Consider the following 27,775-nt stretch of genomic DNA (forward strand, 5'->3'; position numbering starts at 1 on the left):
GCCTCGTGCTCTTCCGGACCGTGGAGCTGTAATGTGTGTTCAGCTCAAGCTGCTTCTCCTGGTGCCTGGGGGGGGTCTCCCTGGGCAGTGGGTGTGTCGAGGCAGAGCTGTGCACTGGAGGAAGGCACTGGGTATAAAACAGCTGCTTTATTTGGTCATTCAGAGGCCTGGCTGAACGCTGTGTGTCACTAAGTATAAGAGACAAGTGAACAGAAAGCCTGCAAGGTTTCGGAGTCTGATCCCAGCAGGCAGGTCCACACAGGAGTGTCACAGGCACAAGTGCGAGTCCTGGGCCGCCCCAGGCTGGGGGGCGGGGAGGGAGGGGTCAGGCGGGCAGTGGGGAGCCGTCCTGGCCCAGGCCTCCCACTCCCTGCGTTGGCTGCCCCGCTCTGGGGTAGGCGTGGCTCAGCTACTCGGCCTTGAGCGTTGCTGCCGGTCTCAGCTTCCGCAGGAGGGAGAAGGGGAGCAGGAAGAGCCCCGCGCACACGGTGTAGCAGCCCTGCGCCCCGGCCAGCCAGTACGCTGTGGAGACAGCAGGGGGTGATGGCGACGGTCCCCGCCCAGGTCCCTGCCCACAGGACAGTGGGGCTGAGCCAGGGGTTCAGTAGCTGGGACCAAGGCCGCCAGCAGGGGCTGTGTGGCCTCCAGCTCAGGCCAGCAGCCGCCTGGCCTGGCGGGGCCTCTCCAAGCGCCTAGCACGCCCCGAGTGCTGCCGCGCGGCCCTCACCTGAGGCGGCCACCATGGGCCCCAGAGCCCTGGCCAGGGCGCCCAAGCTTCGCAGCGTGCCCATGACCACACCCTTCTGCCCGGGAGAGCCTGTGGGGGAAAGGGGAGAGGCCGTCAGGTGCTTGTGGGCCACCCAGGGTGACCTCAGGCAAGGGAAGGGCCTCTCACCGTAGCTGGCGACCACAGAGGACAGGCAGGGCACCACGATGGCAGCGGCTGGTAGGGGACATCAGGGAGGCGCCCGTCAGCCTGGAGGAGGGGCCGACAGGGGTGCGACCCTCCAGGATTCCCGGCCGCCGGCCCCTGACCGCACCCCCGCCAGCCTGGGCAGGGCCACTCACCGAAGGAGTAGAGCAGCAGCCCCAGGCCCAGCACGGGCAGCGTGTGCCCCCAACCGATGAGAAGGAAGGCGGGGACGAGCAGCAGGATGGCCTGCGGGCGGCACAGCTGGTCTCAGGACCACCCCGCTGCCTCTGCAGAGCTCGGGGCGCCGCCTGCCCCCACGCCCAGGGGAGCCCCCGTACCCGCTTCACAGCTGCGATCTCCCCGCCAGGGCTGATCCGCCGGGCGTAGGCGCCCTGGATGGTGGCCATCGTGAGGCCGATGAAGAAAAACATCTTTCCCTGCTCTAGGCTGGGAGGGGCGAGCTGTCAGCACCCCTTCCCTGCTGCGCCCGTGCTGCTCACACGGAGAGCCAGGCAGCCTGGGTGACGGCCCGTGCGTCACCCGTCCTTGGCGCGAGGCACCGCCCGCCCCGGGATCCCGGGCTGGGCCCCGGGGGACAGGCCAAGGTGGGAGTCAGCCCTGAAGCAGCGGGGCTGCGGGGCCTCGGGATGGGGAGAGGGCAGGGCGTGCCCAGGCAGGGTCCTGGCAGGGGCCCCACACTCCCACCTGCTGAACTGGAAGCGCTGGTGCACGAGGAAGCTCAGCGTGAACTCCAGGCCCGAGAACAGGAAAAGATAGAGGAAGTAGACCAGGCCCAGCAGGCGCAGGCTGCCCAGCCCTGCGGAGCAGTGGAAAGGCACGTCAGCGGAAAGGGGGCCCCGAGCAGCTGGCGGGGGGACGCTGGGCAGCCCGAGGGAGCCACAGCCCCACCCTCACGAGGGGGGCCTGCTCCTTACTGACTCCGGTGGGCGGGTCCGGGCCACGTGCCACGGCTGAGAAGCAGAGCAGGGCCAGAGGGCTGAGCAGGTCAACAGCAGCTCGGAAGCCCAGCGTGATGGACGGTGCCTGGAGGGGACAGGATTGAGGAGCCTGTGACGAGGCTGGTGGCGTCCCCAGGCCTCGCAGCCTGGGGGGAGGGGGCTTGACCCGAACCTGCTTGGCCCCTGCCCCCTGCAAGGCCCTGGCAGGCCCGGCCCCCAGTCTACCTGCCAGGCTTTGGAGGTGTAGGGGGTCTGGGGAACGCAGGGGCCCCAGGAGGCACTGTGGTCCCAAGACCGTCTGGACACCAGAAGCGGGCAGCTCGGCCTCCCCAGCACCTGGGCCCGCGACGGGCCTCCCCGCAGGCCCCGGAAGCGAGCCCCTGTGCCTGTCTGGCTCCCACCTTACCCGCTTCTCCGGGGGCAGCGTCTCTGGCAAGAAGCAGCAGATGAACAGCAGATCGGAGACCGCGAAGAGCAGGGCCAACCAGGGCGCCGTCTCCACGGGCAGGGAGGCGCCGAGCATGGGGCCCAGCGTGAAGGCCAAAGAGAAGGCCACCCCGATGACTGCCTGGGGAGAAGACTGCCTGAGCCAAGCAGGGAGACCCAGGCCCCGGAGCCCCTCCACCCGCTAAGCCCCCCAGAGTGCACTCACCATGCCCCTGCTGCGGGCAGGAGACGAGCCCAGGTCGGCGACAATGGCGGTAGAGAGGCTGACGTTCCCCTTGCTGATGCCCCCAATCATCCTGGAGGCCAGGAAGGCCGCAAAGCTCTTCGAAGTGGCCCACACGGCATACGAGGTGGCCAGGCCTGCCTGCCTCAGGGCGGGGACCAAGGGCAGGCATGGTCACTGGAGGCCAGGAGGAGCCCACAGCGGGGCCAGCGAGCCCAAGCAGTGCCCTGGGACCCTGCCCTGTTCTGCAGCATCCAAGGGTCACTTGTGTTCCCAACGTCGCCGTGGCAGGAGCAGCTCTGGCACAGCCTCGCTTAGCCACAGAAGCCACTGCCCCCCCAAACACCACCCCCAGGGGGCAACGAGGGCCAACGAGGGGCCCTGCTGGTGGGCGGGAAGAAGCTCCCGTCTGTGGGCACCCGTACCAGGGACAGCAGCATCACCGGGCGCCTCCCCAGGCAGTCAGAGATGGCCCCCGTGAGGGGCGCTGACAGGAACTGCAGGAAGCAGAAGATGGAGCCAATCAGACCTGGAAGACACAGAGATCACAGTCACCACACTGCCCAGTCCCCAAGAGTCGAACCATGCTGGGCCCTGCACCCCCAGGCCGTGGACCTTGAGCTGAGACGGCCCCAAAACCGCCCACCTGGAGAAAGAACAGACAGTACCCAGGAGCGAGAATATGAGAACCAAGACCTGGGACTGAGAAGGGAGGGACCAGGAAGGCAGGACCCGAATGGGCCCCCAGCCCCAGCTCAAGAACCATACCTCCGAACAGGACGCTGTTGTACCTCTTCTCGGCTGGCATCCCAATGGCTGAAGCAAACCAGTCCACCCCGCGCTGCCACGAGCCATAAAGAGGATCCTAGGGCACAAGGAAGTGTGACGGGCTGGGGAGTCCCTGAGGGGCTTGGAGCAATGGACAGCCATCGGGGGTGAAGCGGCATCGGGACCGGGGGTGCTCACCTGCGCACGGCCGTGGCTCTCCAGCAGCGCAGGCAGCAGGGGCAGCAGCAAGGTGAAGGCCAGGAGGTCCAGCAGGAGGCCGAGGAACACCACAGCGATCACCCGGGTTTCGGGTGCCGGCTGCTGGTGGATGGGCGGGCGCGGGGTGCAACTCCCGCCGGCTCCCCAGCCCATGATGGGGGCCGCTCCGATCCGGCCTGGCTGAGCGTGTGGCGGCTCTGCAAGACGGCACGTCGCACGAGGGCACGTTTGGGTACCCCAGCCCCACACCCACCTACCTGGGGGGGAAACAGACCCCAGCTCCCGCCGTGAGCTAGCGAGCGCCTGAAGGGTCTGCCTGCCCCGTGACCCAACACAGGAGTCCCTCTGTGCACCCTTCCCCCGACCCTGGTTAGCAGGAAACGCAGGCTGCGGGCGTTACGCAAAGAAGCCGCAGCCCCGGAGGCCAACCGTCCCAGGGGCCGGGGTGGGGCATCGCGGCTCCGGTACCTCCCCGCCCCCGCCGCCACCCCACGGTCCCGGGCGGAGCGGCTGGGGAAACTGAGGCCCGGGCGGGCGGCGGGGGCGGCCCCGCGAGCCGGAGAACAAGACACCCGCCCATCCCTGGTCGCGCGCCCCGTCCCGTCCTGCACCTGCGGGTTCCGCGCTCCGCACAAACGGACGGACGGAAGGAAGCGGAATGGACCGGCGGGCGGACAGCGCACGCCGACCACGCCACGCCCGCCCGGAAGTGGGCGTGTCTCCCAGTCGGAAGTGGGCGGCCCTGCGCGCCCTCTTCCGGCCGCTGGGCGGGGCCTCGGCCGGTCCTCCAAGGCCGCGCGACTTGGCCCTATAACGGGTCCGGCAGCGGCTTACCGGTGGGAAGGGATCCAACCGGAGGCGCCTGACAGGCCACAGCTCCATTTGCCCCCGGACACTGCGCCCGAGTGACGACCCGCCCGCTGAGGACCTCGGGGTTTTGGGCGCTCCGTCTGGAGGGCCGTTGGGCGGGGTCCACCCTGACCGGACCCTCCTCACATCGTCCACTCCCGTCCAAAATACGCCCGCAGATGCGCGGGGGCGCGGGTTCGCCCACCCTGGGGCCTCGGCCGGGCCGGCGAGGAGGAGGGGGCGTGAGGTCAGGACTTTCCGGTGCCCCGCCTGCCCCGGGGTCAGCGGGGAGGAGCAGGTGCCCCCAGGGCGCGCTCGGTCCTGGGGCCGCGCCGGGGGAGACCCCACGGCAGCTGGAGGTTCTGGACTTCTGGACCTGCCAGCACCTCCTGCTTCCCTTCCGTCCCTTGAAATTCAGGCGTCTGTGGCCGAACTATCCGGAAGGACAGTCCACCCCGTCAGCTCAGCACTCATGCACCTCTCCGAAAACGACACTAAATTTCAAACATCCAAGCAGTCACACTTTGCCTAACATATAATTGTTCCACCTACGACCAAAGAGAACACGTGTTAGCTCTCCCTGAGGACACGCGTTCCTTTATGGAGGCTCAGGGGATGCTCGCCTCTTCCACCTGAGCCGTGCTACCCCCCCTTAGAAGCCTGCACGTGACACAGCGGAGGTAAGAGCTGGTGGGCGCGCGGCAGAGGGGAGGAAGAGCTGGGCAATATGTCGGCAGATGTACTCACATGGAAACACTCTGGCTTCATAACCACCTTCTTCCACGACCCCTTCTACACACGCCCCTTGGCAAGGAGTAGGAGGCAGGGTTGGGACGGGCCATCCACATGGATACTGACATTTCCAAGGACTGTCCCTGCAGTGGAGTGGAGAGGCCAGGGTGGGCAGAGGTGGGTGTGCTCGGGCGACCCAGGACCCAAAGCTGGGGCTTTATCAGCTTGTTGCTGGCACGTTCCACCGCCACCCGGGATCAGCGGCTTGGCGAATTTAAGTAGCAACAGCTGCAGGAGGGTTTACGTGAGGGTGGAGTCTTGAGTCTGCACGATGTTAACAGCAGGCCAGGCCTACACAGCGAGGTGAAGCCAGCCCCGTTTGTGGCCCCGACACCTGCCAGGGCCTTCGAGATCTGTGGAGCCACGCACCTTGCAAACACCTATCTCTGAACAATCCTAGAAAAAAGGTAAAGATGCAGAAATCTCATCCAACCGTGGTCTCATCTGTCCCTTCCGCCTGCCACCAGGGGGCGCTCTGGCCCTGTCCCTCTGCCCTTCTGAGCCCCAACACGGCCTAACAGCGCCCCAAATCAAACTCCCGATTCTCCCCACCAGCCTCCCTGTTGGGGGAGCCAGAATCAGTTACCCTCTTCCCACATGTCCAGTCTCGCTAATCTTTCAATCTCTCCGCGGTCACTTCTGTGGCTGTGACCTCAGGGATGGGCTTCATTTTCTAAAATTTATTTCTGGCTCTGTTGGCTCTTCGTTGCTGCGCGGGCTTTCTCTAGTTGCGGCGAGCGGAGGCTACTCCTTGTTGCAGTGCATGCGCTTCTCATTGCCGTGGCTTCTCTTGTTGCAGAGCACGGGCTCTAGGCGCGCAGGCTTCAGTAGTTGTGGCTCGTGGGCTCTAGAGTGCAGCCTCAGTAGTTATGGCGCACGGGCTTAGTTGCTCCGTGGCATGTGGGATCCTCCCGCACCAGGGCTTGAGCCCGTGTCCCCTGCATTGGCAGGCGGATTCTTAACCACTGTGTCACCAGGGAAGTCCCAAGGATGGGTTTCTTGATGTGAGTGTTAGGGCCACCCGGCAGGGCTGCCAGCTGAGGGTGAGGCCTCTGCCACGTGCCGCATGGTCACCTGGGGTGTGAGGACCAGTGACTCACTCTCAGAGACTGGGGGCAGGGCACAGGGGCTGGGGGACTTGCCCACCTCTGCACCCCCGCAGGGAGGCAGCGTTCTGTGCAAGGCCGTAGCCCCCAGCGCCGCGAGGGCGGGCAGGTGGCTCCTGTGTCTTTATGAAGCCTCCTGGGTCAATGCAGATGCAGCCCAACCCCTCCTGCCTTCACAGCGGCCTGGCACTCCAAAGCATTAATCAAGACTGGGTATGGATTGGGGCAAAGCCGATCATGGCTGCTGGGGTGCCGGGATTACGGGTGATTTCTAAACTATGTGCAAACTTGTTTCACTGATGACTGAAAATTCATGTAACATTAAGTAACACTGAATTCTACACCTCAAGGCAAATACGCTTGGTTGACCAAAAACATTAGCCTGAATCCCATCAGTCCCAAGCCTCGTGATTAACTGAGGACTGTCTGGAAGTGAGGAATAGAGGTGATTCTCAGTTTATCCGCATGTAGCTCCCACAGAGGCTTGGCCGTGTTCCCAAAGTGCAATATGTCAGGAGAGGCGTTTTAACATGAAGCGAAGTACAGGAAAATAACTTGACGTTACAGCACCCGTTACGGCATTCATTACATAGCATCTCCTTGTCTGATTCATAAAACATAATTTATTTTTTGAACTTCTTCCTCTTCAGAGCCTTCCATTCACCTTCCTGTGTGGCCAGGCTGTTAAAAAGCTGCTTCACTTTTCGTTTTCTTTCCGCGTCCCTTTAAAAAAAAAAAAAAAAAAAAAAAAGCCCATTTTTGGATACATTTTGGAGGACATCTTGCCCTTTTTCCTATCTGACCCAATAGCAGTTCACATCCGCGTGGCCCGCCCTCACCCCGGCCCAGCACCCACACCAGCCCCTGCCAGACCCCGTCGCCCCTCACCGTTCCATGATCTCCGAGAGCTGCATCCGGGCCAGGAACTGGTTGTCCTTGCGGATCTCCCGGACGGCGCCTTTAAACTCTCGCCTGTGCTTGTGGATCAGTCTCTTCCTCTCCTGCTCCTCCTTTGTGCAGCCCTGCTTCTTCCCAAACTCGAGGCTGAAGGTGCAAAGCCGGCCTTGAGGGCGCAGGGTCTGCGCACCCAGAGCCTGCCAGGCCCCGGTCAGGGCCGCCCCCAGCCACAGCCCCGGACTCCCCAAGCCCCTCTGGGGCTGGGGTGCTGGGGGGCCTCCGTACTCACACTTTGACCAGCCGGGGGGTGAACAGCTTCAGCGGCACCGGCTTGCTCTTCTCACAGACCAGCGGCCGATAGTGCTTCGGCTGCTTTTCCATTTCCGTCAAAATGCTCCGACTCAGCTCCTGACACGTGAGGAAAGCTGACACCGCCGGGCCTGCCCACCGTGGCCTCCGGAGCTCCTCCCTCCGGGCCGCCCCTTCCCCTGGGCCCGGCGGCTGCAGGTGCAGAGCCACTGTGCCCAGACGGCCCAGCTCTCACGAAGCTTCCACCTTCCTGCAGCGTCCTCGTGGCATCTGGCCTGGTGGGACTTCAGACCCACAGACCCATCGAGCAACAGAACGGTCTCTCCCAGAGGAATGTGGGGAGCACACGATGGGGACCAGCCCATTCGTACAGAGGGGAGCCCCCAGGGCAAAAGGCAGGTGCCCCTCATGGCTTCCTGTCGCCTGGTGCAGGGCAGTGGGACCATCCTCAGAACCCGAGTGACCTGGGAGGGGCGCGGGGCCTGGAGCCGCTGCCCAGGCTGAGGGGGGCGGCTGGCCTTGATTCCTAGCACCAGAACCCCGGTGACAGAAACGCCCGCCAGCCTGCCCCAACTCCGGGACACGGCCGTGCCATGGGAGGCCTCACCTGGAGCTCGGGCGGGCAGCTGCGGGCTGCCAGGTGCTCCATCAGGAGGGCTCGCAGGGGCTGCACGATGTCGTGGAAGGAGGGCAGGGTGCCATAGACGGTCACACAGCGCTGCACCAGAGCCAGACACACGGCCAGGCAGGACAGCCTGCATGGGTGACACCCGGCCTCAGGCAAACAGGAAGGAAGGGCCCCTCCCCGTCACCAACAAAGCCCATCATCTTGGCAAAGATGAAAACCTTCCACTCGTGGGCCTGGGCCGCAGGACCCTGAGGTCAAACATCTGCCCTGGGCAACGGCTGCAGCCCGGATGGCTGATGGGATCAGGAGTTAAAGAAAACATCCTGCTTCCCTGAATAGGAAAGAACGTTGCGGGAAATGCAGCAACAACTTGGAAAGAGTACTCGGTGTTTTTTGTTTTTTAAACAGAAGAAAAAGTTTAGTAACACATATACATTTCTTGGGAGAGACCCAAGAAAACTGACTCACTCGCTACAATGGCTGGAGCCCTCATCTTAAATAAACCCCGTTGTAGTTTTTAAATTACTAAAACTATTTCCAGTATCAAGCAGATATACTTTGAAAATCACACACATTCTGGGAAAGTTAGGTTTTCATGGAAAAAAACGGCCATCAGGATGTGAACAGACATTTCTCCAAAGATTATGAACGTGCAACAAGCACGTGGAAAGATGCTCATTACTAATCATTAGAAAAATCAAGGCAGAATCGTAATGAGACACCGCCTCATACCCATGAGGATGGCTACCATCAAAAATCCAGAAATTACTAAGTGTTGACAAGGATGTGAAGAAATTGGAACCCTCATACGCTGTTGGTGGGAATGTAAAATGGTACAGCTGTGGTGGAAAACAGCATGGAGGTTCCTCAAAAAATTAGAAATAAAACTATCATCTGACCCAGCAATTCCATCTCTGGGTATAAACCCAAAAGAACTGAAAGCAGAAACTGGAATAGATACTTGTACCCCCATGTCCACAGCAGCCTTATTCAGAATAACCAAAAAGTGGGAGCAACTCAAGTGTCCACTGATGGATGAATGAATAAACAAAATGTGGTCCATCCACACAACGGAGTATGATTCAGCCTTAAAAAGGAAGGAAATTCTGATACCTGCTAAAGATGGATGAACATTGAGGACATTACACTCAGTGAAATAAAATAAGTCACAAAAGGACAAATCCTGCGATTCCACCTATATGAGATGCAGCAGAGGAGTCAAATCCACAGACAGAAAGGAGGATGGTGGGGCTTGGGGTGTGCCGTGGGATTAGTCTTTAATGGGGACAGAGTTTCAGTTTGGGAAGATGAGTAAGTTCTGGAGATGGAGGGTGGTGACGGTTCCTTAACAGTGTAAATGTACTTAAGATGCCACCGAACCATACATTTAAAAATGGTTAAGATGGTAAATGTTATCTGCATTTTAACACAACAAATAAATGTCAACAAAAAAATTCAAATAACCATAATTTTTTTAAAAATCAGAGGACTTAGGAGAAAAAGTCCTAGTCCCCTCCTCATTCTACTTCTACAGACTGAAGGATGTGACCCCACAAAATCCCCCTGTTGAAACCGAACCCCTATCGTGGTGGTATTTGGAGGTGATTATGTCTACCAGTCCAGGAACACAGACGTGTTTCCATTCATTCATGTCTTTGTTAAGTACTTTCAACAAATGTTTTGTAGTTTCCATCGTACTAGTCTTCCACCTCCCTGCATAAGCTAATTCTTAAGTAATTTTATTCCTTTTGATGCTATTGTAGATGGGATCGTTTTTGCAATTTCCTTTCAGACTGTTCATTGTTTGTGTGTAGAAATACAACTGACTTTTGTACGTTGGCTCTGTATCCAGCTACTTTGCTGAATTCACTTATCAGATCTGATAGCTCTTCCGTGGAACCTTTAGGATTTTCCACATATAAAATCATTTCATCTGCGAACAGAGATAACCCGGGTGCATCTTCAAGGCTGGGTGCTGGGTCACGTCTGGCTTGCAGCCTGGCCCCTCGGAGGTCTAAGCTGGCACCACGGCCCGGAGCCCCAGGCCCGCACGTACCTGGTGTGGTTGGCCTCTGTCTCAGTCTGGGCTTTCAGTCTTCCTGCCCACTGGAGGGGGAGGCTTCTCCTGTGCCACGTGGTCATGGCCTCCTCGTCAGAAACCACGAGCAACTCCGAGTTCTTCCCAAGTGCTCTGAAAGGGTGCACCAGAGTGTAACCTGGATTCCAAGTGGGACAGGGACAGAGTCGGCCTCTGAGGCTACCGGGCTCGCAGGGCAGGCTCTGCAGGGTGAAGCCTTTGGAAGTTCATTCTAACAAACATGTGCTGTGCTTACCACCAGAGACGAGCGACAGCTTTGACAGGGGTGTGTGGGCCAAGTCCAAGCTCAGACTAGGCCCCTGCCCTCGTGGGCAGACTAGACTGAGTATCAGTAAGAAACGACGGACAAAGGAAAAGCAGAGGAGGGTGAGGCGGGTTTGTCAGGAGAGCTGGGGCGGTGGGGCAGGGTGCAGAGCTCACCAGGCCAGAGAAGGCCTGCTCCAGAGACCCGGGGAGCGAGCAGGACTTAAGCCCACCGTTACTCAGAGGAGCAGTCGAAGCAGACGGAAGGGACTGCCGGGGAGGGTGCCAGGCCGGGTGCGGTCCAGGCACGGCAGAGTGGGCGGTGGCTGGGCAGAGGGTGGGGGGCATACGGGTGACAGCCAGTCTGCTGACCAGTCCCGACTCCAGCGTCCAGTGCCCTCCACCGGGGCCCCTCCTCCAGCACTGCAGCCACCCTGACGTCTCCCTGGGGTGTGGCTGTCCCCCCCCCGTGCCCATCCCCACAGCTGGCAGAGAGGAGCCCACAGCGTGGGGCTCAGAGAAATCAGGCAAGTGTCCATGTGAGGTTACGAGGAGAAAGTGGAAGGGCAGGGAAGAGAAAAGGAGGCCGGGAAAGCAGCCCCTCTAGACACGGAGGAGCGAGGGGACAAAGGTGGGCAGCTCCTGGAGGGCGAGGGAGCCGTGAGTGGGCAGAAGCGTGGGGAAGAGTGTCAGCATCCTGTGTGGGGGAGGGGAGGGGAGGGTGTGATAGTTCAGAAGAGCAACAACTGCTGAAACCCTGTCAGAATACTGCTGTCCACGATCTCCTTCCAACATTCAGAACATTGTAGAAACTACAGGAGCGGTGCTGCTCACTAGAGATAGACCGTGAGCTACGCCAGTTAAAGTGTTCTTGTTGCCACATAAAATGAGTAAAAACAAAAAGGTAAATCTTTTTTTTTTTTTTTGCGGTACGCGGGCCTCTCACTGCTGTGGCCTCTCCCGTTGCGGAGCACAGGCTCCGGACGCGCAGGCTCAGCGGCCATGGCTCACGGGCCCAGCTGCTCCGCGGCATGTGGGATCTTCCCGGACCGGGGCACGAACCCGTGTCCCCTGCATCGGCAGGCGGACTCTCAACCACTGCGCCACCAGGGAAGCCCCCAAAAAGGTAAATCTTAATGGATGTATTTTATTTACCCTCCCCCCCAAATACTGTTTCAACACACAGTCAATACAGTAAACCTCAGTATTTTATATATTTCTGGTAGGTAGTCTTGCCACCTGGGGGGTACTTTACACTAAGCTCAGACTCCCCACACGTGGAAATGGGCTACTGTGCTGGACAGATAAAGTGGGATCCTGATTGTTTTCAAAATGTGGGTTTACACACATCCACACAGAGGGAAAAAAGGATGCTACTCTGGAGGATGAGACTTGAGACTCTTTTGTCTTCTTTCTAACTTCCCCACATCCTAAGCTTTCTACAATGAATACCGATTCCTATTAAAAGTCTAAAGTACAGTATATTTGCAAACGCTGCCTCCAGTCAACTCACCTTGGCTCTGCTTGCTGGGAGTTGCGATGTAAAGAATCCCAACAAGAAAATTGATGAGCTCAGGTATGAACCTCTGGGACAGAGACACATAGTCCAGGAACACGCAGCACACGAAGAGCCCCTTCACCACGTCTTGGAGGGACTGGATGGGACACTGGCAAAGGAACACAGGGCACAGTGTCCACTTGGGAACAACATTCACAACACTGCGCCAGGCAGACAGCCTGGCTTCCGCAGGAAGCCGCAGGCCCCGACCTTCCTCTGCACGGAGGGGAGCACCGCCCCCACGGCAGGATCGAGGCGCGTGGCATGCAATCAGGCGCAGAGCCCTGTGACCGTAAGGTCCCACCCTTTCGGAGCGGAACGCTGGTAACTGCCACAGCAAGTGGGTACCGATCACACGCCCCCTCAAGGAAAACGGAGCTATTTGGACTTTTAAAGCCAAGAGGGGAACAGAACCCCAGATCAGACACGATGCCCTCATGCGCTTTCTGGGGTCACACCCTCTGCCACCTCGCCCGGGAGCTCTGGGAAGGAGCTGCTACGCAGGCCTCGCTGACGAGCCTTTCCTACTCCTGCCCCAAGGAGCGCCAGTCTCCGCGGCCCCGCTCAGCCCCTGGGAGGGCTGGCTCCGATGGGGAGGCCCTGACGTACCTTGGTTAGCAGCTGGCTCAGACACAGCAGCGCAGGCGTGACCACCGGGTGCCGGAAGTCAGAGGTTGGAAACAACATCCCAGCAATTTTCAAGTAAACGAGCTGGAAAGAAAGCGCCACCACACGGGCTAAAGAAGGGAGACAGCCTGACGCGCACCTCTGGGCTGTTCTGCGGAGACCAAGACCACCACCCGCCGGGGGCGGGGACTGCAGGCTGCCCGCGAGCACCAGGCCCCAGACGCTGGGAGCCAAGTGGCCGAACATCACCCTGTCAGCTCACCACCAGCCACTCAGAGGAAAGCCCACCAGCTGGTCACACACCCTGGGACCCTCACCCTCGATGTTGCCTTTAAAACCCCTCCCCTGAGGCCCTCAGGGAGTCCGTGTCTCTTGGGCACGAGCTGCCTGCAGTAAACGCTGCACGTTTCTTCCCCACAACCTGGCACCAGTCGGCTGGCTTTGCTGTGCGCCGGGCGAGGGTGGGCCCCAATTTGGTTCAGTAACAACATCAACTCATGAATCCTCACGCCAGCCTACGGGACAGGTACCACTGAGCCATCACTACCGCCTACAGCCGGGAGAGGCCAGGCCCGCGCAGCCCAGGATGGAAGCCCGGGCAGCCTGCCAACCCCCCTGGCCTCCCCACTACTCCTCGCCAGGGACAGGCTCCGGGGAGGCAAGGCTGGATACCCTCGGCCACAGCTCGGGCACCCACCTACCCCAGGTCACACAGAGAAAGGGGCCGAGGCCACAGACACTGGCTCAGATGCCTTCCCAAGGAGTCTACTGACCCACTGACATAAAGCCGAACTTTTTTTTTTTTTTTTGTGGTACGCAGGCCTCTCACTGTTGCGGACGCGCAGGCTCAGCGGCCATGGCTCACAGGCCCAGCTGCTCCGCGGCATGTGGGATCTTCCCAGACCGGGGCACGAACCCGTGTCCCCTGCATCGGCAGGCGGACTCTCAACCACTGTGCCACCAGGGAAGCCCTAAAGCCGAACTTTTAAGTTCCTGCCCGTCGCCGTTAGTTCATTTCAACACGAAGACCAGAAAATGGAACGGACTGAGCAGTACTTCTTCAGTGACCAGAGCTGACGACACGGCCCACGGCTGTCGTGAAACGGTCAGAAACCTCAGAGAGGTCAGAGGTCGCTGTGCACAAGCAGGTGGAGCAACCAGCCCACAGGTTCAGGTCCTCAGGAAAACAGACCCCGGGTCTGCCATCAAGACTAAACACGGCACCGTTCACGGAGAAGTCAAACCAGGAACTCTGCTCCTGAGCCCACATTAGCTAGTGGTTAACAGGTCAGCAGTCCTTCCAGGGCTGGCCCAGCGTGCCCTCCAGATGGCTGCGGAGGCTCTGGGGCAGACCACCCTCTTGAAGCCCCCAGCCCCTCCGTGCCACGGCAGCACACTGGACAGATGGCGGCCGCGGGTCAACGGCCAGATGAGACACGCCCCTGGCTTACCACGTCCAGGCCCGGGAAGGCCGCCCGGCCTGTGGTCTCAACCATTCCTTCCATGTCGTGCATGGCATCTCGGAGGACAAATCTCACGGCGCTGCTTGCGGCTTCAGGAAACATCTGGCAAAGGTTATACAGCTGCCTGTTCATCAGAGACGTGTCGGGGAGAGTGTCCGCAGGCAACAAAACATAGGAGCCCTCAGACCACCCACGTCTATCATCTTCCTGTGAAGCCACCTGCCGGCTGAGCTGGAGCTGGAAGCCCCTGGATGAATGCACTTTTCCTTACTGACACCTGGCTGGCCGTCTCGGTGATCCAGGTAGTTTTTCTAATAGTGTTTTATAATAACCTATACTCATTTTTGCTATTTGCTAAGAACCTGGTCGTAACTTCTCAGTACTGGTGGCAGAAGTAGCTCTGTTTATGCAAGTAACAGCACGGGAGGCATATTCTAAGGGCCAGACGTGGCTGACAGTCCTGAACCCAGTGGTACCTCACAAGCACTCCTGGGGGCAGAGGCTGGCACGGGGTGGAGGCGTGTGCAGGTGGCCAGCCCGAGGGTACCACCAGGCACCTGCTCTCACGGACCCTCCCAACTGAGCACCCTGCCCGCTGCGCCCTGCTCCAGCCACCACGGGGCCAGGAGCCACCATGCTGCTCTGCTCTCACGGGGCCTGGTGCAGAGCCCGGCCCGGGGACCCCGCGCAGGACAGCAGCAGGCGGGCGAATGAAACAGAAAATTTGCCGTCAAATATTAATAAACTGAAGGGGCCCTACTGTCTTAAAGTCGATTCGTTTGCAGTTAAAAGCAGGTCCCATCTCTAGGGCAATGGGAGCAGCGCGTCAACACGACTTAGGAGCAGGATGGCGTACGGAAATCACCGCAGCTGTGCGAGCTGTGGGTCCACTGGCAAGGCTGCCTTAATAACTCCGAAGTTATTCTACAACTTTACTAAAGGGCACAAAATTTGTTCAACTCAGCCCCACGTTCCAGATAAGGCACCCCGTTTTCACTTACACAACCAACTTGTTGATTCCGCCAAGGTCTGGAGGATCACTTGTAGCCAAATCTCCGACGTATTCCAAAAGGAAGCCAAACAGTTTCTGCAGGAACAGGGTTGGGGCCAGAGCTCAGGGCTGAGCCCAGAACGGAGCTGCGGCACAGCACGCCCTGCCCCCTGTGCCCCCGCACCGGGTGGGGCGAGGGCCTCAGGGCCAGCGAAGGGGGCATGTGACCCAAGGCAGGCACACGGGCGAAGAGCACAGGGTCTGGGTGCTGCCTTGGCTGGCGGGCAACGCCTCAGTCCTAGACCAGGAGCGCGCCGGCCGGGCGCCAAAGAGGACGAGGCACGTTCCTAGCTATCTACTTCCCCAAAGCCTGGCTTTGCTGCGTGACGGTGTGCGCGGTGGACTCAGTGTAAACTGAGGTCAACAGCTCGGCCTCCTCCTGGGCCTGCCGTGGCCCTGGAGCTGACGCACACCCAGGCCTGGCTCTCTGCCCCCTGACCCACACCCCACCGTGAAATCTCGCGGCCGTAAGCACGGGGTGCACTTCAGGACCACCAGCTTCACGGTTACGATGCCCACACAGACCAGGGCTCTTCCCTGACACTCCCAACACTGCAGACAAACGACTCAGCGTACTTCTAGTTTTGCTTTGTTTCCCACTGCGAGACTTGGATGGTTGCATTTCTGAATTCTCTCCACAACCAAAAGCTGCTCTTCCGTCGATCTTCCCGATAATAAAGACTTCAGTTCCTCGTAGGATTTGGGAGCTATCAAAATAAACACAAAACACACTCCACGCTTAACTTGTCAAATGAGAATTACGTTTCTGGTAACAGAGATAAAAACTGAACACAAATTAAATAATACAACTTCTTTTACTTCATCCAAAGAAATACTTCCGCCTGTTTTATAGAACCACTCATTTTGTGTAATTACCACACTGCTTCTAACGTGTGCCCGCGTGCCCGCCAAGGGTGAGGCTCGAGGAAACTGGGCTGCCTGCAACAAGCCTCGACGAAGAAATGACCCCAAGCTCCCCTCCAGGAGGAATCCCGCCAATGCCCGACACGGGGAGGGAGGAGGGGACAGTGCGTGGGCGGGGTGGCCGCCAGGACCCTTCAGAACAGGCTGGAAGCTGGAAGGAGCCCCGCGAGCAGTGCAGCGTCACGCCTGAGATGCCCCCGGCAGCCAGCTCCACCCGCCGGTTCAACCGCTCTGGAAACGCCCTTAAGTCGCAGGACAGCTTAGGCCTGCGGACTGGAACCGGATGGGGTGTCTGCACGTGGGACAGAGCAGCCCACCGTGTGCTACATGCCATGTCACGAGGCCTGAGCCCGACTCCGCGGCCACCCTTGCCCACAAAGGGCTGACTTGTCAAGCGGCAGGGACCTCCGCCGGCGGCCTGCAGAACTGCTGCAGCCACATAGCAGAGGCTGACGTGCTGCCCAGAGCACTCGGGTCAGATCCCAGGGGCGTCGCGGAGAAGGATGACCGTGCCTGTCTGCCAGCCAGGACAGCACAGACGGGCTGTGCCCGTGTGTCCAGGCCCGTACCCTGTCCCACTCCATGACGCATCCCGTGAGGCAGACGCCACCAGGTCACTGCGGTCACTCCCCAGTTGTCTGTCTACCTGCGAACATATAGGGCAGCTCGGCCCTGGCAGCCTCCCGGTCGTCGGCTGCCGATCGCTCCCCGGGATTCGGACGCTGCTCCTCCTGGGTCCTCTCGCTCCCGTCCTTGCTCTGCACGTCAGACTCCAGGCCTGAGGGGCCGTCCGGGCCATCGCTCTCCTCTGGGTCCCCCTCGCTCGAGCCTTTGCCCTCTTCCCCTTCGCTCTCACTGCTACTGGCTTCCCCGCTTGGCTCTTCCTCGACGTTCATCCTTCCATCCTGGGAACAGAGTGTGGGAACCAGTGGCATCACTCCTCAGGGGACAGCAGCTGGCACAGCCTGTGACCGTGTCTGAGGGCCGTGCACGTGCAGACGCTTTATGCTACTTGTCTGCCAGGAACACGCGGCCCGGTGCTGCACCGTACACGGGCGTGGGGCCTCTCTCCCACCTCCTTCGGGGCTGCTACACGTCACGGGGCTAAAGGCCTGGGAACCGCAGTCCCCACACCCTGCCGCCAGGACTCTGGGCAGGGCTTGTCTCTGCTGGGGAGCGGCGGGGGTCCAGGATGCGGAAGGCGCCCCAGCGGACAGGCTCCGGCTGCCATGAGTGTCTGGCAGCCCCAGGAAGCTGGGGCTTCCTGGCATGTGGGCTGCACACGGAGGTGGTGGGACCTCAACATCGGAGGGTGACCCCTGACGACTCCCCCAGATAACCCAGTGTTTTGCGAGCACCCGGTTTCCCGTCTTGGAACCCTTTCTGCTCGAGACCCCTGGCCTTCTCCTATCTTCCTGCCCCGAGTGGGGCCGACGCTCTGAAAGGGGAGAGGAGTATAGAGCTAATGGGGCTCGCGGATGAAAAACCTCACCAACTTTAGGAAGAGCCCCAGAGAAACTGCTTCTAAAAAGACTCACAATTTCCACCTGTGGTAAACCTATGAAGTGAAAAACCAGGAAATGTGTTGCTTTAAATTAAAAAAAAAAAAAGGAAACGAAGGCAAACATCTTACTTTGTAAGAAAGCAAACGCCTGTCATCTTTGTCTAGTACGAAGCCATCACTTAAGTCATCCGCCGACATGTGTTTCGGTCTCTTAATACGTTCGTCCTCCTCCTTTCCAAGCATCCTCCGGAGTCTTTCAGCCTGAGCAGGAAAGACAGAAAAGCTGTCTGCCGTGCTGTGAGCACGTGGCAGGGACGCACGCTCCAGGCTCCCTCGGCCATCACAGCTGCTTCAGGCCTGCCTTCTGCTTTCTTCAACCAGACACGCAAACCCTTGGCAAGCATCGTGTGGAAGACTTATTTTAACAAAAATAAAAATACTGCGGCAGAAACATGTTCCCGTCACAAGGAAGGAAAAGCTCTCACCCTGGGGGCTTTCTGGCCAAATGATGGTGGCCAACCATCGGCTTCACTCACCACCAGGCCCCAGAAGAGGAACAGGACACCTTACACTGAGGTCTGCATCCATTTAACAAGCAGCTCAGCTACTCTGTCCCTCTGAACCATGCAATGGCCACAGGAGACGGCCCACGAGGGGGGTACTGAAAAGGCCAGATGCACGACAGTATGCCTCCACTTCATTTTTGTTTTGTAACGTAAGGAAATTTAAAAAACCTTTAAGAGAAAAGAGGTGAAAAGGTAGTGCACTATATCGCTAGCAGCTGTTCTGAGGTAAAGGGATTAGAAAGAAAGTCATTTTTAATTTGTTATATTGGGTATTATCTGCATTTATTTTTCCTTTTATAGTTAAAAAAAATAAAACAAACTTGTTTAGAGACTAAAAAGATTTCACTGGTAAAACACAGCACACCTGCAGCCCATTGAACACAACAAGGTGGAAAGCGCCTTTCCGGTAGTAGCAGCTTCCCAGAGCAGCCCTGCCCCTGCCCCTGCCTTGCCCCGCCCCCTGCCCCGCCCCCTAGACACCTCCAGGCACTTGAGCCGCTCCCGCTCCTCCTGGGCCAGCTCCTCCTCCGTCTTCATCCTGTTAGAGGGCGGCGCTTTCATTTCAAAGCCGAGCTCACGAACCATCATGTCGTATGCATCAGGCTAGGGCAGAAAGAAGAAATTGTTTTTTTAAAGAAAAGACCTGCATAATGAGCTTCCTGCACATCCCAATTGTGGCTGGACATCTTTATGGAAGAAGCTAAACCACGGCCTAAGTCTTTTCTTCTTGTGTGACAGAGGCCTGTTCTAATCAGTCTCGAGGACGCCTTTAGGTCATATACAACTATTTGCTCCTCGAAAATTCTTAAAGTATGTCTGCTTTAAGAAAACTAAAACTTGGGCTTCCCTGCTGGCGCAGTGGTTGGGAGTCCGCCTGCTGATGCAGGGGACACAGGTTCGTGCCCTGGTCCGGGAAGATCCCACATGCTGTGGAGCGGCTGGGCCCGTGAGCCATGGCCGCTGAGCCTGTGCGTCCGGAGCCTGTGCTCCACAACGGGAGAAGCCACAACAGTGAGAGGCCCGTGTACCGCAAAAAAAAAAAAAAAGAAAACTAAACTTTGCTCATCTAGGCATTAAGCCCCCAAATGGGATTTTGGGGGAAGCAACAGTAAGGTCGACTCACAGATGTGCAGATGGCCACACGGCAAGGTAATCTGGTGAAATCCAAGTATTTTCTAGAAACCAGCAACTCAAACGAATGCACCTTCTCTGACAATTTAGACTAAAAGCAATGTGGTAGGAACCAAATATTGTCCAGGGGGAAAAATAAATAAATGTATATATCAATACACATACCAAGTCTTCTCATACCAAGAAACAACCATTTTCTTTACTTTCATTATTCTGGAGTAGATAGTGAAGTAACTTTTAGTCTATTTCCACCCTGATGTAACACACGTCAGATACCTCAATATAAAAGTTTAACAGAAAACTTAAGTCCTAAAAGGGAGAACAGATGTCTGGCTCCCCCTCTTCTGCAGAGAAAGGCTGGGTCAATGGTCGTGAGCCCAGGCTGCCTGTGAGGTGCTGACCCCACCTTGGGTTTCTCCTTTCCACCTCTGCTCTCGGATGTGGGTGTTTTACGGGCCAGGAGAGTCTGGATTTCTTTCCAGTCTTGGTCTAGCTTCTCTGTGAGTTCAAGGGCGTCTTCTCGTTGAGCCTGTCTCTCCCTCTGGGGAAAAAGAACAGAAGGCACCCCATTACTGCCGGCCTCCAGCAGACGTCCAGGCCCCACTGGACAACCGCTCAGCCCAACATGCCGACGGGGAAAGAGACCACGAGAAATCAGCATCTCAGGATCCCATCACGCAGAACGAACTTCCTGCTGTAAAACTGCTCTTCTAGATGCTCTGAGCAGTTTGCCTTTAGCAAAAGCAGTGATGTTTTGCGACTCTTGATACGTGCCACAACACTAAAACCAACCCTCCCCCCAAACCAAAACCAAAACCCCAAGAAACCATCAGAAGTACATGCTTGGGGCTTCCGTGGTAGTGCAGTGGTTAAGAATCCCCCTGCCAATGCAGGGGATACGGGTTCGAGCCTTGGTCCAGGAAGATCCCACATGCCACGGAGCAACTAAGCCCCTGCGCCAAAACTACTGAGCCTGCACTCTAGAGCCTGCGTGCCACAACTACTGAAGCCCGTGTGCCTAGAGCCCGTGCTCCGCAACAAGAGAAGCCACCGCGATGAGAAGCCCGCAAACTGCAACGAAGAGTAGGCCCCACTCGCCACAACTAGAGAAAAGCCCGCGCGCAGCAGAAAAGACCCGACACAGCCAAAAATAAATAAATAAATAAATAAAATTAAAAAAAAAAGAGGAAGTACATGCTTGATGAAACTTAAAATGCATTTTGTATTCCTATTCAAAGTGAATGCTTTTATTGAATTCATAGAAAATATTAGACACAGCCTAAACCGCACAGGGAGGAAAGACTTGAAAGTGTTCAGCAGCGAGCCTGCGGGCGGTGCTGCTCCACAGCGAGAACGGCAGCGGACGCACCTTCTCCTGCCTTGATTTGGCGATGAGCTCCTCGATCAGCTCTTTGCGTGACTTCGGCTGTTGCCCCTCCTCGCCATGCTGTTGAGAGGTCTTCTTGTGAAGCGGCCCACCACCTCCTCCAAAATGGGCCGCCGTCAACTCAGCTGCAGACAGAGAGCAGAAAACCCCTCTGTGAAGCCAGGCCCGGCTGCGAAGTGGGTTTTGCAGTCGCTCTGCCAACGTTTCTCCAAGCACGGTCCTAAGAGCAGACTCCACGTTTAAGAGAAAACTCTCACCCACGGCAGGTGAGACTACAGGCACAGCGACACAAACCCCCAAGATGAGCCCCTCCGAGAAAACCCAGAGGCATAAAAAGACCAAACAGCTGTGATCCAAGTGACTGGAAACACCAAGAACCTGTTTTCCAATGTGTTAGCGTCTCACAGAAGATGGGCAAACGCAAACTAGCTCGTGCCTGAGTCCTAAGCGGGCGTGCCCAGGACCAGAGCCACTTCACACCCTCCCTGTGTCTCACAGAAAGTCCCGGGGGGCAGGGGGCGGAGCCAGCTACTGGAGTCACCGATTCCTAGGCTGCCTGAGCTACCAGGGAAGAAGAGAGAAAGACAACATTGGGAATCGTCGATTTTGGAAGAGAAAGAAACTTTAAAAAAATCCAATTTCTTGGAAGAGAAAACAGAGGCTTAGATGCTAAGCAACTGACTTCAGATCTCATCCAGTAAGAGAAACAGCTCCTGCCTGTGGCCCTCTAACCCCGTCAGGCCCACAACCCGCCGTCTGCGCCTGCGCTCCGCCACCCCCATCATGCCTCCTTCTGGAAGCTGCTCTCGCTCTCCCTGCAGTAGACTCTGGCCCGATTTAAAGGCCAACGCTCACTCCTCTGGGCAGCAGCTCCCTCCTCCAGGCAAGGCTGTCTGCGGACTTGGGCCCCCACTGCCCTCCTGATGCCTCCCCTGGGCTAACAGGTACCCCAAACACCCCTGCGCATCCTGCTTCCTCTCTACCACCCTCGCCTACAAGAGAATTTCAGGAAGACCTCTTGGCCTGCCCTAGCCAACTCTGTCCTTCCCCACTCAAGTCCCTCCGGCTCCCGTTCCTGAGTAAAAGCCAAAATTGTTCCCGTGGCCCCGGGGGCCCAGCCCACCTGTCTGTACCATCGCCCCCTCCAGTTGCCAGGCTCCTGGCTGGTCCCAGACTGTGACACCACCAGAGGCCTGCACGACAGCCACCTCCTTCGTGACCCTAATCAGGACTGCCTGGCGTGTCCCAGACCGCTCCAACTTCATTTCCCCCACAGCACTTCTACTTCCCACCGGCCTGCGGGATTTAGTGATTATTTAGTTTACTGTCTGGGTCTCCCCAGAAAACTGAGCTGCAGGTAGGTTTTACTCACTGCTATTTCCCCAGAACCAAGAGCACTGCCTGGCACATGCTGAATAAATGAATCAGTGAATGAGTGACTCCTCTGCTTCCTGCAAAGTTCAGCATATTAGAAAACACTATCATTTAGCATTCTACTAATTCAAGATTGTTTACAATATTTTCTGAAAATAAAATTTACAAAACATTAACTAACGAGGTGGTAGTATATAAAAGATTCCAAAAAGGATTCTCGGAGAAAAGGAAAAAAAAAAAATCCATCAGTGTGTTTATACTGATGATAGGATTTAATTAGAAAACTAGGGTTGATTTTTAAGATGAAATTCTCCTAATCTAGGAGAACATATAAACTATGTAGTTGAACAAAACAGAATGTTTCCTAATGATTCATTTTAAAAGGTACGGCAAATATATTTATTTTCAAATATAAGAGGTTACCTGGAAATGTGCAAGTCCCCTGGATTCTCATGAGCTCATACTAAACATCAGAGGAGGATAGGAAACCTCAAATAAACAGTTGAGTCCCCAGGACCCAACACCTGGCAGAATGGGAATCCAACTTCTCCTCTAGTCAGCCAACCGTCACAGCCTATCATACCAACGAGGCCGAGGCCGACACCTTGTGATGAATGACCAGGCCGCCAAACGTTAAGGTGCCACGGCAGTCCCCTTCGGTGACAGTGAAGGTGAATGTGTTTAAAGCGAGGCGTGCATAAAAAGTCCTGAACAATGGAAAGTGCGCAGAGAAAGGCCCTCAAGGTGAACTATGTCCCCTCCTCAACCACGAAGCCTCAGCAGAGTTGAGGTCCGCCTCCCGGTGCTGTGGACAGAACCACGGGCTGCCCTAATTCCTAGGCCTTCTGCCCCCGCATCACCCAAATACCAAAAAGCAGTCATGGGCTTAACGGCTTGGCTTTCCACACACCAGAAAAACCGCTGAGTCAGTTTCAGTTTTGTGCAGCTTTGTTCTGAAGATGCTGACTAGAGGATATTCTAAATCATAAGGATGCGAACTTACGACATGACCGCAACTTTACAAAAGGGCCCAAGATGATCAGACCTGAACCGAGTCCTAACTCAGTTCAGTTGTGTATCAGTGTTAACTAATGCCACGGTTTAACCTGCTTTGTTATTATCTATAAATAAGAAGCTCAGGACTTCCCTGGTGGCCCAGTGGTTAAGAATCCGCCTGCCAATGCAGGGGACACAGGTTCGAGCCCTGATCTGGGAAGATTCCACATGCCGAGGAGCAACTAAGCCCGTGAGCCACAACTACTGAGCCCACACGCCTAGAGCCCGTGCTCTGCAACAAGAGAAGCCACCGCAATGAGAAGCCTGCGCACCGCAACGAAGAGTAGCCCTGGCTTGCTGCAACTAGAGAAAGCCTGTGCGCAGCAACGAAGACCCAACGCAGCCAAAAATGAAATAAGTAAATAAATAAATTTTAAAAAAGAAATTAAAAAGAAGCAGCTCAATGTTACTTCCCCCACAAAACTGTCATAAGCGGTTCCAGAGAAAACAAAGACTAAAAGAACTAAGTAAACACTGTTAGTGCACACATTGGGTCAGAACTGGTAACAGTGGTAGCAAAGCACTGTGGGTTAGTACAGAGGAGCTGTCCTAGGGGTTAGCGAGGTGGGTTTTACCCACAACTCTGACTCACGGGTTGGTCAAATCATATTGTTTCTCTGAGCTCACCGGGTAAAATAAGCTGGGGTGAAGTTCAAACAAGAGGAGGGACACTGAGGTGCTTTCTGTGACAGATAGACAGCAGGCTGTCTATCTTATCTACATATACACATTCTTAGAGATCTACACCTGCATTTTCTAGGTGTGCAAGCAGGGCAGAAAGAACGTCAGTGCTAAGCAGACTGCCCCTGATCCCAGGCCTCACCCGACAGCACTCCTCGGTCCTCGGCATCGCTGTCGCTATCGACAATGTCATTATGCTTTTCAATGTCTGCCAAAGACTGGCCGTAATGAGTCAGTTCTTCATCTTCATTTAGGTTGTAGATGCTTTTCTTTTCGTGTTGTCGCTGACAGAATAGAAAAAATGAAAATCAGTCTCCTAAAATTTCCACATCCATTTAACATCAAAAAAAGAATGATTTTTTCCCCCATTTTTGTGCAATGTGACAGTGTAGCTTTAAGATTATTCTGGGTCATTTGAGCAATGATTCGGATATAAACAGAACCCACAGAAGGTAAATAAATCAATGGGCCACCCTAAGGCACTGGGAAATCGTGCAGCTCTACCCACCAGGAATGCTCCACAATCCACTCGACCCAGCTGAAGGCAGCAGTTTAGTCCAGAACCCCAGGACGCATCACTGCCGGGCACTCTGGTTAAGATATTTATCCACCTAACTGGTATGTGCAAGAGGCTGCTTCCCCCTTGGTCTAGACAGGCAAGATACACGACTGAAGACCCATCCACTGTGCACTCACAAAAGTATAAACAAACAAGGGGGAAACGGCCTTCTCTTTGTATTTGACTTCTGTGTAAAACTACAGCAAAAGACTGTTTTCCATACCTGTTGTTCCAGAGCAAACCTCTTCATCATCTTCTCCTCCGGGCTTATGTTGCTATTGTATTCTCCAAAGCGTTTATCTCTAAATACGTTGGACTTATCCCTTTCTTTGTATTCCTTTAGCAAAGTCTGGGTGCGCTGAAAAACAGATCATAGAACAATCTCTCACCGGTCCTGGCAACTCTGAGCTCTGACGGCCTGGCAGTCTTAGTCACCAAAGGGGAGGTGCTTCCACAAGGGGACACAACGCTGGCTCTAAGGAACTGGAAAATGCCATTTTCTATGCCTCAGGCCCCTGAGACAAACAGTCCAAAAAAGGCCAATCTACTGGCTGGAAAGACTGATCTCAATTACCAAGGAGAAACTGGGTCGCTGCCATACAACGGCAGCAAAGAGGATGATGTCTGGAACCCAGGGGATTCTCTAGAGTGTGTGTTAGTACTTCCATGCCTAATATCAAAGGTTAAGGTAAAATGATGGCAACCAAAAAAAGCAGACAATCGAGCAGAGGTCACTCCACCCAGGTGAAGAAGCCAGAGGAGTTCAGGTTCTAGCCGAGTAAGGGGAGCAGGGAACAATGATCTGAGAGGCCATGTATGTCAATGACGACGTCACGATCAATTACAGACACAGACTGCAGCAGCACTGCCTATGTGCTCTTTGCTTGTTACATACGTGTCATTATGTGTATATGCAGTCAGTCTTTGCTGTTTGCAGATTCCGTATTTATGTATTTGTCTCTTGGTAAAATTTACGTGTAGCCCCAAACCAATACTCTCAGCACTTTCTGGGTCATTCATGGACATGCATGTGATGCCCAGGAGGTGCAGTCGAGAGTGAGGACTCAGAACCCCACCAGCTGCACCACTTCCCAGCGAGGACTTTGGGAAGCGCCTACAGCCTCACCTGTAAAAAGGAGAGAATGGCAGTTCCTACCTCAGGCTCTTAAGGAGAAATGAGAAAACTGAGGCTTACATGATAAAGGAAAACATGTCTAGTCTGGAGCCCATGCAATGCCCATCCCCACATCTGCCCCCACAAGCCTGCCCTGGGGTGTGTGATGCAGGGGTGCATCGGAGTCGGCTATAAGTTTGTCTTGTCTACTATTACTGCCAGCTCCTTGCAATAAGGACGATGTTTGATTCAATTCAAAGATCAATTGGGGGGACTTCCCTGGTGGCGCAGTGGTTAAGAATCCGCCTGCCAATGCAGGGGACATATGTTTGAGCCCTGGTCCGGGAAGATCCCACATGCCGTGGAGCAACTAAGCCCGTGCGCCACAACTACTGAGCCTGTGTTCCACAACTACTGAAGCCCGTGTGTCTAGAGCCTGTGCTCCACAGCAAGACAGGCCACCGCAATGAGAAGCCCATGCACTGCAGCGAAGAGTAGCCCCTATTCACCACAACTAGAGAAAGCCTGTGCACAGCAACGAAGACCCAATGCAGCCATAAATAAATAAATAAATTTATTAAAAAAAAAAAAAAAGAAAAGATCAGTTGGGGTTTCCCTGGTGGTGAAATGGTTAAGAATCCGCCTGCCAATGCAGGGGACACAGGTTCGAGCCCTGGTCCGGGAAAATCCCACATGCCGTGGAGCAACGAAGCCAGTGTGCCACAACTACTAAGCCTGCGCTCTAGAGCCCATGAGCCACAATTACTGAGCTCACATGCCACAGCTACTGAAGCCCGCGCACCTAGAGCCCGTGTGGTCTATAACAAGAGAAGCCACCGCAATGAGAAGCCCGCGTACCGCAAAGAAGAGTAGCCCCCTCTCGCCGCAACAAGAAAAAGCCCGCGAGCAGCAACAGACCCAAGGCAGCCAAAATAAATAAATAATAAAATAAATAAATTTATATATAAAAAAAGATCAACTGGATTACATGCTGTGGGACAGAACACAGATTATGAGCCCATGAAGGCAGGGCCAGGTGTTACTTTACCTTTACCTCTCCACCTGCTAGAACACAGCTTAAACGTTAAGTGCTCAGTGGCACATAAAGGCTTCACAGGTGTCCAAACCCAGTGCAAACCCCAGCCTTTACCAGCTGTGTGACCCTGGGAAATTTACTTGACCTTTCTGTGCTTTAATTTGTTCACTAACTTACTAATGTCTCCTCCTCAGAGTAACAATAAATATCGTTAAACAAACCAATGAGCATGTCTCAGAAGCTGCAGAGAGAATGCCACCCGAACTGAATTTCAAAGTACAGAATACTCTGGAACCGTAAGCACAGGAAAGCTGGAGGCTACGAGACTTTCCAAGAAGGCAGCATTTCAGTTACCCTGCAAGGGACAAGGTTGTGCGCTTCAAAGGACCCATACATTCCTTCTTCAAACATCTACTGAGCATGTAATCCCCTATCCTGTCCCTAACCAGCGGAGCTCAAAGTCTCAACGAGGGCAGGTTTTAAGAGGTTCGCACAGGGGCCGCGGCAGCGCGGAAGTGATGAACTCTGCCTGAGCTGGACTTGTGTGTGGGTCTCCAGGGAGGGACGGCGGTTTTGCGGGGGAATGTCGTCCCCGCCCACGCAGAAGCAGAGGCACGAAGATGAAAACAGTCCAGCTGACGCATGGCATACACGATACACGACGTCTCACTACTCCAGGCGCTGTCCCGAGGACTCTAAGTGGACGCTTCCCATTCTCCCGGCGGCCCTAGGATGTACGTACCACCATCATGGCCGATTTACAGAAGGGAAAAAGGGCACCGGAAAGTAAGTCCGTAGCTCGCCCAAGCCTGCCGGCGGCCCCTCGGTGCCGCAGGGGTTCGAGGAGCAGGGCCGTGGGTGGTCCCGGCCGGCAGGTGGGGCCGGGGGGACCCACCCCGGAGGGCCCGGCGCCCCGCTCACCTTCTGGAGGGCCCGCGCGCGCGACACCCCGGGCAGCCCCACGTCGTGGCGCGTCTTCCTGCCCAGGACCTGGAACTTCTGCCGGTTGACTTTCACCTCGAACGGGTTGGCGCTGGGCCTCGCCCGGCAGCCCCGCGCGCCCGCCGGGGCCCCGGGGGCCTTCCCGCGCGCTCCGGCAGACCTGGTCTTCCCCATGGCAACACGCGCTGCACCTCGGGGCGCTGACGAGGAGGTGGCAGCTACAGCTCGCGCTCCGTCCGGAGCTACCGCGCGGCCCAGCCGCCTAGGAGTGCCGCCCCCGTCTCGCGATAACTGAGCCAGCGAGACGTAGGAACGTTGGGTAAAATACTGACAAGCCCCCGCTCAGCTTAC

General features: G+C 56.3%; 2 protein-coding genes and 1 long non-coding RNA gene across 7 annotated transcripts; 1 reads left to right on the forward strand and 2 right to left on the reverse strand.

Annotated features, from left to right (window-relative positions):
• Positions 1-127: 127 nt before the first annotated feature.
• Positions 128-4,284, reverse strand: MFSD10 (major facilitator superfamily domain containing 10). 5 transcript variants are annotated; one of them, XM_033856566.2, is made up of 13 exons: positions 4,141-4,159; positions 3,509-3,786; positions 3,311-3,407; positions 2,968-3,071; positions 2,525-2,683; positions 2,279-2,440; positions 1,849-1,957; positions 1,619-1,730; positions 1,252-1,360; positions 1,069-1,159; positions 896-943; positions 728-817; positions 128-522 (listed from the first exon to the last, which is right to left on the reverse strand). In XM_033856566.2, the coding sequence occupies exons 2-13, from the start codon at positions 3,680-3,682 to the stop codon at positions 410-412; spliced, it is 1,368 nt and encodes a 455-aa protein (XP_033712457.1). In that variant the 5' UTR covers positions 3,683-3,786; positions 4,141-4,159; the 3' UTR covers positions 128-409. The 5 variants fall into 5 exon arrangements, with proteins under 5 accessions (XP_033712457.1, XP_073660879.1, XP_073660878.1 ...); XM_073804778.1 differs by having other exon boundaries at positions 728-943; positions 3,509-3,726; positions 4,141-4,284; XM_073804777.1 differs by having other exon boundaries at positions 728-943; positions 4,141-4,214.
• LOC141278731 (uncharacterized) lies at positions 3,780-9,949 on the forward strand. The gene is made up of 2 exons (XR_012331832.1): positions 3,780-5,058; positions 7,087-9,949. It is a non-coding gene; the product is annotated as an uncharacterized lncRNA (long non-coding RNA).
• On the reverse strand, positions 6,877-27,729 carry NOP14 (NOP14 nucleolar protein). The gene is made up of 18 exons (XM_033856570.2): positions 27,404-27,729; positions 24,556-24,690; positions 23,916-24,057; positions 20,645-20,787; positions 19,682-19,816; positions 18,625-18,747; positions 17,708-17,839; positions 16,721-16,979; positions 15,727-15,857; positions 15,101-15,186; positions 14,088-14,223; positions 12,619-12,720; positions 11,965-12,118; positions 10,167-10,326; positions 8,090-8,237; positions 7,463-7,581; positions 7,165-7,320; positions 6,877-6,999 (listed from the first exon to the last, which is right to left on the reverse strand). The coding sequence occupies exons 1-18, from the start codon at positions 27,596-27,598 to the stop codon at positions 6,900-6,902; spliced, it is 2,556 nt and encodes an 851-aa protein (XP_033712461.1). The 5' UTR covers positions 27,599-27,729; the 3' UTR covers positions 6,877-6,899.
• Positions 27,730-27,775: the final 46 nt, after the last annotated feature.

This window comes from Tursiops truncatus, chromosome 5, assembly GCF_011762595.2.
Source record: "Tursiops truncatus isolate mTurTru1 chromosome 5, mTurTru1.mat.Y, whole genome shotgun sequence".
In the NCBI taxonomy this organism is placed as follows: Eukaryota; Metazoa; Chordata; class Mammalia; order Artiodactyla; family Delphinidae; genus Tursiops; species Tursiops truncatus.

What these genes read in the sequence shown, in the direction of transcription:
- MFSD10 (XM_073804778.1), bottom strand. Translation starts at nt 3,682, where the DNA reads ATGGGCTGGGGAGCCGGCGGGAGTTGCACCCCGCGCCCGCCCATCCAC. An exon ending in GCTGCTGCTCTACTCCTTCG is followed by an intron (nt 944 to 1,068) that starts GTGAGTGGCCCT and finishes GTCCCCTACCAG; the next exon opens with CCGCTGCCATCGTGGTGCCC. An exon ending in GCCCATGGTGGCCGCCTCAG is followed by an intron (nt 523 to 727) that starts GTGAGGGCCGCG and finishes CTGTCTCCACAG; the next exon opens with CGTACTGGCTGGCCGGGGCG.
- NOP14 (XM_033856570.2), bottom strand. Translation starts at nt 27,598, where the DNA reads ATGGGGAAGACCAGGTCTGCCGGAGCGCGCGGGAAGGCCCCCGGGGCC. An exon ending in TGAGCCAGCTGCTAACCAAG is followed by an intron (nt 12,119 to 12,618) that starts GTACGTCAGGGC and finishes TTCCTTTGCCAG; the next exon opens with TGTCCCATCCAGTCCCTCCA. An exon ending in ACCCCCCGGCTGGTCAAAGT is followed by an intron (nt 7,321 to 7,462) that starts GTGAGTACGGAG and finishes TTGCACCTTCAG; the next exon opens with CCTCGAGTTTGGGAAGAAGC.